Genomic DNA, 8720 nt, shown 5'->3' with positions numbered 1-8720 from the left:
GACAAATTTGGAGTAAAAGAACGTTGAAATGAATTTATAAATGGACACGAGACTGACTTCTTCCACAGGAGGGAAGTCAGCTGAACCTCTACCCAACAGAATTTATTTATTTGCATTTGTCTATAGATAAGAATTATTTGTATTATCAGGTATCTACAACTTACAGAGTTGTAAAATAGCTCCAAGGCAGTGAAAGGTGCAGAGCCTCTCTATAGAATCCAAATCAAAACCCAGGTTGTTGCTCTTAACAGTTGAAGCACAAATTTTCCCCTCTATCTGTAAATTCATATTCTCTGTATTGCTTATGTTGTTAGTATTTTTAATTTTATTAGTATATAATTAATTATAGTTTTCTCATAATTAGGAAAACTCCGTTATGTGTCACTTTAAATGTTATGTTTGTTTTGTTTTCTAAATTAAACTTGTCAGATGTTTATTTTATCCATAGTTTCAAAGAACTAGCACTTGGAGGTGTAACTTGCTTTTTACTTTACTTTTACTTTCCTCATTAGATACTGGAAAAAAACACGGATTCAATTGTGAGGAATGTGAGTAAAGCTCATTTTCTCTTTTTCAGCTGCAGGGGTCAGCAAACTATGCGCAGCTGCCTGTTTATGGGTAAGCCATGAACTAAGAATGGTTTTTCACATTTCTAAATGCTTTAAAACAATAGCAACAACAAGAGGAGAATACTGTGGCCTGTGGAAGCTATACGAAATTCAAATCAGTGTCTACATACAGAGTTTCATTGGGGTGCAGCCACATTCATTTGTTTACAAATTGTAGATGGCTGTTTTCCTGAGGCACTGGCTGAATTAAGTAGTTGCCACAGAGACAGTACGAAGCAGTGTTATCACTTTGCAGGACGGATTGCAGTTATACATTTATAACTCAATAGTGTTATGAGGGCCATACCTATCACCATATCGTGACATTTAATTTTTTAAAAATTATTAGTGCATACTTAACGTTAAAGAAAAAAGAGACACCCCGCCCCGTCTCGGAACGCGCAGGGCGACGGCGGCCGGGGTGGGGGTGCGCGTGTGCCCTGGGCCCGGGCTCCCCAGGAGCCATAATCCTGGAGGGACCCGCTCCCAGGAGTCATGTCCCTGCACCCCGGCCCCCGGGAGACATAATCCCTGCGCCCCGGCCGGGCCCCTAGGAACCGTGTCTACAAGTCCCGGGGGCCGGTGTGGCAGGGGCCGGCGTGGCAGCTGCTGGGCTCGCTCCGGGAGGCGGCAGGCGCCGCGAGCCCCTTCCCGCAGGGGCGCCTGTGCCGCGGACCGGCGGCCGGGGATCGCGGGGATCGCGGGGGACAGGAGCGCAGCGGACAGAGAGGCCTGGGCGCCGCCGGTTCATGTTGCTGTTTACGCTGCGGGCGCGCAGTGCCCCCTGCCTGCCCGCCAGCCCGCTGCTCCCCCATGCCCTCAGTGCGCCTGCCGCTGCGCCTCCGAGCGCTAGACCGCGCGGCCGCCATGGGGAATGGGATGAGCAAGATCCTGTCTGGCCTGTATATCGGCAACTTCAAAGATGCCAGAGAAGAACAAGGTGACACACATTCTGTCTCTGCACGACAGCGCCAGGCCAACATTGGAGGGGGTTAAATACCTGTGCATACCAGCAGCGGATTCACCATCTCAAAACCTGACAAGACATTTCAAAGAAAGTATTAAATTCATCCACGAGTGCCACCTGCGAGGTGAGGGCTGCCTTGTTCACTGCCTGCCGGGCGTCTCCAGGAGCGTGACTCTGGTGGTTGCATACATCATGACGGTCAACCGACTTCGGCTGGGAAGATGCCCTGTGCACTGTGCGTGCAGGGAGGTCCTGTGCAAACCCCAACCTGGGCTTCCAGAGGCAGCTCCAGGAGTTTGAGGAGCACCGGGTCCATCACTTCCGCCAATGGCTGAAGGAGGAGTACATAGAGAGCCCTTTGCGGGATGCAGAAGAAGCCAGAGGCATTCTGGCCACCCCAGGGGTTCTGAAGTACTGGGCCACTCTCAGAAGACTGTAATGTACCTGAAATGTTGCAAAGCCAGAGTTTAGGTGCTGCCCAGAAGAAAAGCAACCAGAGTTCATTTTTCAGTGTCCAGAAGTAATTTGTGAACTCGCCTGTTTTCATTTTAAACAATATATATTCAATTGTGTCATCAAAAAAAAGAAAAAGAGAAAACTGGGCTTTAAACGTTATGTTTTTAAGGTTTGAGTAACCCATTCATTCGGTAGGCAAGGGAAGCTGTTTACCAATGGTGAGTTAATTTCTCTGGAAGAAACGTGTGCAGAGTAAGTAAACTTACTTAAAACTATTAGCCTTTGGGTGAGAATGGTTGCTTAAAGGGGTGAGATGCGTTGCTTAAAGGGTTGAGAACATTGGGAGCAATATCAGTAGTCAATTCAAAACAAGGCAAATGATTTTGAATGGTTTTCCTTGGTTCTTGATGAGTCAAAGTGTTAACCAATACTGCTCAGCTGTTATGCAAGGGTCAATGCCAACCTTGAAGAGTCTAAAGAATTAGCCTCTAGAATAATCTGCATAGAACAGCTACAGGTGAGAATAATTTTAAAGATGAGCAATCACTGATTCAGTATAACCTGAAGTGGGAATTGGCTGAGCTAATGTTACAGCTGATTTTGGTAGAAATACATGCAGAGCAGAAAGGGCTTATTTGGACAGACTCAAAACTTGCAGAGATGTAAAGTGTTTAAAACCTGTGTTATTCATTATGTTACTCATTAATACGTATTCTGTAGAAAATATCTAAATTTCAATTATTGAACCAGTACTGTTAGCAGTGAATTTTACTCACTCTCATAGAGTTAACCATCATCAGTTCCATGAATTTTGGTAGTTGTATTTAACTGCGGTAAAGTTTTTTTTAACATATAATATTTGTTATTTTAACCAGTCATAATTGTATAATAAGAGACAATAAATATGTTTACAGTGTTATGGTAACCAACAAAAACCGTGTACTCGGTAAACAATAACTCCCTATTCCCCATATCACATTTTGTTTATCCATTCATATTTTGGTGGACATTTTGGTTGCTTCTGCTTTTTGGTTGTTGTGCAGAATGCTGCTATGAACATGGGTGTACAGATATCTGTTTAAATCCCTGCTTTCAGTTATTTTGAGTATTTCCAAGAACTGGAATTGCTAGTTCATGTGGTAAATCTATGTTTAATTTTTTAAGGAAATGCCGTACTATTTTCCACAGCAACTGCGCTATTTTACATTCCTACCAGCAGTGTACAAGTTTCTCCACATCCTTGCCAAAACTTGTTACTTTCTGGGGTTTTTCTTGGTTTTGATTTTGTTCTTTTGATAATAGCCATCCTCGTGAGTGTGAAGTGGTATCTCATTGTAGTTTTGATTTGCATTTCCATAATGATTAGTGATATTGAGCATCTTTTTAGGTGTTTATTGGCCATATGTACATCTTCTATGAAGAAATGTCTGTTCAAGTTCTTTGTCAGTTTTTAAATTGGGTGTTACTGAATTGTAGGAGTTCTTTGTATATTCTGGATATTAATTCTTTATCAGATATGATTTGCAAATATTTTTCCTCATTCTGTGGGTTGTCTTTTCTCTCTGTTGATAATGTCCTTTGATACACAAAAGTTTTAACTTTTGACGGAGTTCAGTGTGTTATTTTTTCTTTTATTGCTTATGCTTTTGGTGTCATATCTAAGAATCCTTTGCCAAATCCATAGGCATGAAGAATTACTCCTGTGTTTTCTTTCAAGAATTTTATGGTTTTAGCCCTTATATTTAATCCTTTGATACATTTTGTGTTAATTTTTATATATGGTATGAGGTAGGGGTCCAACTTCATTCTCTTGCATATGGAGGTCCTGTTGTCCCAGCATCATCTGTTAAAGAGACTATTCCTTTCCCATTGATTGGACTTGAGACCCCTGTCAAAAATCAGTTAGCCATAAATGTATGGGTTTGTTTCTGAACTCTCAGTTCTATTCCATTGGTCTATAAGTCTGTCCTTCTGTCAGTCCACAGCGTTTTGATTACTGTAGCTTTGTAGTGAGCTACGAAGTGTGGGTCCTTCCACTTTGTTCTTTTTTAAGATTTTTTTTTTTTTTGTCTACCTGGGCTGTGTAAGTTTGCTAGTGCTGCCATACAGAATACCACAGACTTAAACAGAGATTTATTTTCTTACAGTTCTGGAGGCTAGAAGTCCAAGATCAAGATGTAAGCAGGTTTGATTTCTCCCGAGGCCTCTCTTCTTGCCTTGGAGCTGGCTGTCTTCTTGCTATGTCCTCACATGCTCTTCTCTGTGCATGCATAGCCCTGGTCTCTCTGTATCCAAATTTCCTCATCTAATAAGGACACCGGTCAGATTAGACTAGGGCCCACCCTAACAGACTCACTGTAACATAATTACCTCTTTAAAGGCCCTGTCTGCAAATATAGTCACATTCTGAGGTACTGGAGGTTAAGGCTTCTGCATATGAATTTTGGGGAATACAGTTCAGCCTATTACATGGACTCCATGCACTGAATTTGAGAATCAGCTTTTCCATTTCTGCAAAAAAAGCCCACTGGAATTTTAATAGGAGTTGCTCTGAATTTTGTAGATGGCTTTGGGTAGTATTGACATCCCGACAGTATTAAGTCTTCCAGTCTATGAGCATGGGATGTCTTTCCACTTATTTAGATCTTCTTTAATTTCTTAGAGGAATATTTTGTAATTTTCAGGGAACAAGCCTTTCACTCCTTGCTTAAGTTTATTCCCAGGCATTTTATTCTTTTAGGTTGTGCTATTGTGGTATAATAAGAAATATATATTTGGTCTTTCTCCCCAGGTCTTGGCATAAAATCTTCTAAAACCCTTTCCTGAGTGTTATTCATAATAAGCCCCTTTCAACCATACCTGAGTTTATGCTAATGGGGTGACTCTTGGTGGGCTGTAGATCGCTTCAGGATGGGGGCTAGTTGCTAGAGGAACCAACCATGTGAATAGAGGATTGGAACTTTTTAGCCCCACCCCCTGACCTCTGTGGAGGGGAGGGGGCTGGAAATTGAGTTAATCACCAATAGCCAATGATTTAATCCATCACGTCTACATATTTGAACCTCCATAAAAACTCTTAAGTGATGGGGTTTGGAGAGCTTCCAGGTTGGTGAATGTGTGCTGGGAGGGTGGCACATCCCAAACTCCTTGGGGACAGAAAATCCTGTGCTGAGGCTCCTTCCAGACCTCACCCTATGTACCTCTTGGTCTGGCTGTTCATTTGTATCCTTTATAATAAACCAGTAATAGTAAAGTTTTCCTCCAAGTTCTGTGAGCTGTTATAGCAAATTACTGAACCTGAGATGGGGTCATGGGAACCCCCAGTTTGTAGCCAAATCAGACAGAATTACGGGTAACCTGGGGACTCAAAACTTGTGACTAGCCTCTGAAGTAGGGGGATTGAGATTTTAATCTGTGGGGTCTGTGCTAACTCTGGGTAGTGAGTGTCACTAAGTTGTAGGGCACCCAGTTGGTAGTGAGTGTCACTAAGTTGTAGGGCACCCAGTTGGTGTCTACAGAGAACTGGCGAATTGCTTGGTGTGGAAAACCCACACATAGATATTATTGTAAATTGAATTGATGTCTCAGTTTTCTAATTATTCATCATTGATATATAGAAACAACTGATTTTTGCAATTTTGCTGAATTTGTTGATTCACTCTAGTAACTTTCTTGTACATTCCTTGGGATTTTCCATGTGTAGGATCATGTCACCTGCAGATAGTTTTACTTCTTCATTCCCAATTTGGATGCCTTTTATTTCTTTTCTTGTTTAATTGCTCTGCTAGAATTTCTAGTACAGTGTTAAATAGCAGTGGTGAAAGCAGGCATTCTTGTCTCATTCATGAAATTACAAGTAAAAAGCTTTCAATCTCTCATCGTGAAGCATAATGTTAGCTGTGGTTTTTTCCATAAATGCCCTTTATCATGTTGAGGAATCTTCCTTCTATTCCTGGTTTTTCTGAGAGTTTTTATAGTGAAAGAGTGTTGGCTTTTGTAAATGCCTTTTCTGTATCAATTGAGATGACAGTATGTTGTTTTTTTCTTCTACTACTGTGATATATTACATTCATTTTTCCCTTATGTTGAACCCTTGCATTTCTATTATAAATTCCACTTTGTCATGGTATATAATCCTTTTAATGTGTTTAGTTTGGTTTACTAGTATTTTGTTGAGGATCTTTGCGTTGATATTCATAACGGATTGATTTCCAATTTTCTTTTTTGTGATGGTCTTAATATGGCTTTGGTATTAGGGAAATGCTGACCCCATAGAACGAGATGGAAAGTGTTCTCCTAGTTTATTTCTTTGAAGAGTTTGAGAAGGACTGGTGTTAACTGTTCTTTAAATTTTTGGTAGAATTTACCAGTGAATCTATGTGGTCCTCGACTTTTCTTTGCTGGGAAATTTTTGATTACTGATTCAATGTTTTTACTTGTTATAGGTCTAGTGAGATTTTCTGTTTCTTCAGTCAATTTAGGTAATTTGTGTGTTTCTAGGAATTTGTCCATTTCATCTAGGTTATCCAATTTTAGAACCCAAAGAAGGATTCCAGTTTTTGTTGTTGTTATATTTATTTTTGGCTGTGTTGGGTCTTCGTTTCTGTGCAAGGGCTTTCTCCAGTTGCGGCGAGTGGGGGCCATTCTTCATCACGGTGCACGGGCCTCTCACTGTCGCGGCCTCTCCAGATGCGCAGGCTCAGTAGTTGTGTCTCACAGGCTTAGTTGCTCTGCGGCATGTGGGATCTTCCCAGACCAGGGCTCGAACCCGTGTCCCCTGCATTGGCAGGCAGATTGTTAACCACTGCGCCACCAGGGAAGCCCTCCAGTTTTTTCTTCTGTTAAACCTTGGCTATTAGGAGCTAGGGAGTGAGAAAATGTGTATGTATGCATGGATAGTTGAATATAAATACATAAAAATGTATTTTTATTTATAAAAGTGCAATTTGATTTAGGACTTCAACCTAACAAATTCAGCTAGCAAAGCAAGTTATTTTCCTTCTTAAAAGAAAATGAATTTTTTTTAATTTTTAAGATTGTTTTTAATTATTTGAACAGGCAGCACGTCACATGGTTCACAATTCAAAAGATAAAAGTGAGCTTACAGTGAGCAATCTCCATCCAACTCATGTCCTCCAGCTTTCTAGTTCCCCCTCTGCACATGGAGCCCTGTTGTCAGTTTCTTTTGTGTCCTAGATATGTTACATGTATATGTGATGGGTTTTAAAGTGTGTCCACACATTATTAAAGCCCCCTCCCTTCAAGAGGTGTAGGTTTCATCCCTCCTCTTGGTTATGGGCTGGACTTAGTGACTCCCTTATAGCTAATAGAACATGACAGAAGTGATGGTGTGTAACATCCAAGACTAAGTCATCAATCTACTTTGTGACCTCCTCCTTGCTCTTTCTTGGATCAATTGCTCTGCGGCAAGCCAGCTGCCATGTTGCAAAGACACTGAGGAACTGAGGCCTCCCGGTAACAGCAATGTAAGAAACTCATCTTGGAAGTAGACAGACCCTCCAGCCCCAGTGAAGCTTTCAGATGACTGCAGCCTGGATAACACCTTTTTTTTTTCTTTTTAAAAAGTTCCCAGGTTTCTATTTTATTTTATTTTTTTGGCCACGCCGTGCAGCTTGTAAGATCTTAGTTTCCCAACCAGGGATCAAACCCGTGTCCCCCCCAGCAGTGGAAGCATGGGATCCCAACCACTGGACCGCCAGGGAAGTCCCAACATCTTATTTTTAAAAATTGAGATATAATTCATATACCATGTAATTTTCCCTTTTGAAGTATAAATATAGTGGTTTTTAGTATATTCACAAAATTGTGCAACTCTCACTGCTGTATAACTTCAGAACATGTTCAGTACCTACAAAAGAAGCCTCATACCAATTCACTCCCCATTTCCCCACCCCCCAGCCCATGGCAACCACTAATCTACTCTTAATTTCTATGGATTTGCCTGGAAGTTTCATATAAATGGAATTGTATAATATATGGCCTTTTGTGTCTGGCTTCCTTCACTTAGCATAATGTTTTCAAGGTTCATCCATGTTGTACTTCATTCCTTTGTATGGCTGGATAATATTCCAGTGTATGGATAGTACCACATTTTGTTTATATATTCATCAGTTTATGAACATTTGGGTTGTTTCCATTTTTTAGTTATTGTGAATACTGCTATGAAATGTATAAAAATTTTTGTGTGAACATATGTTTTCATTTCACTTGGGTATATTACCTAGGATTGCAATTGTTGGGGTCACATGGTAACTTGATGTTTAACTTTTTGAAAAATTGCAAAACTGTTTTCCAAAGTAGCTGTGCCATTTTACATTCCAACCAGCAATGTATGGGGATTCCAGTTCCTCCACATTCTCACCAAAACTTGTTATTAACTGCCTTTTTTGATGACGCCATCCTAATATGTGTGAAGTGGTATCTTATTGTAGTTTTGTTTTGCATTTCTCTGGTGGTTAAGGATGTTGAGCATCTGCTCATGTTCTTATTGACCATTTGTATATATTCTTTGAAGAAATGTCTATTCAAATCCTTTGCTCATCTAAAAACTGGATTATTTATCTTTTATTGTTGAGTTGTAAGAATTCTTTATATATTCTGATTTCTACGACCTTATCAGATACATGATTTGCAAATACTTTCTCTCATTCTATCAGTTGATTTTTCAC

The 8720-nt window shown here is 40.5% G+C and overlaps 1 protein-coding gene across 1 annotated transcript; it reads left to right on the top strand.

Annotated features, from left to right (window-relative positions):
- Window positions 1–1475: 1475 nt before the first annotated feature.
- On the top strand, window positions 1476–2014 carry LOC136119087 (dual specificity protein phosphatase 22-like). The gene is given in 3 exon segments (XM_065872504.1): window positions 1476–1537; window positions 1539–1776; window positions 1778–2014. Coding segments are annotated over 3 exon segments (537 nt in total).
- The last annotated feature ends 6706 nt before the right edge of the window (window positions 2015–8720 follow it).

This window comes from Phocoena phocoena, chromosome 2 (assembly GCF_963924675.1).
Source record: "Phocoena phocoena chromosome 2, mPhoPho1.1, whole genome shotgun sequence".
Taxonomy (NCBI): Eukaryota; Metazoa; Chordata; class Mammalia; order Artiodactyla; family Phocoenidae; genus Phocoena; species Phocoena phocoena.
The sequence above is the reverse complement of the archived record's forward strand: the minus strand, read 5'-3'. Positions and strand labels throughout refer to the sequence as shown.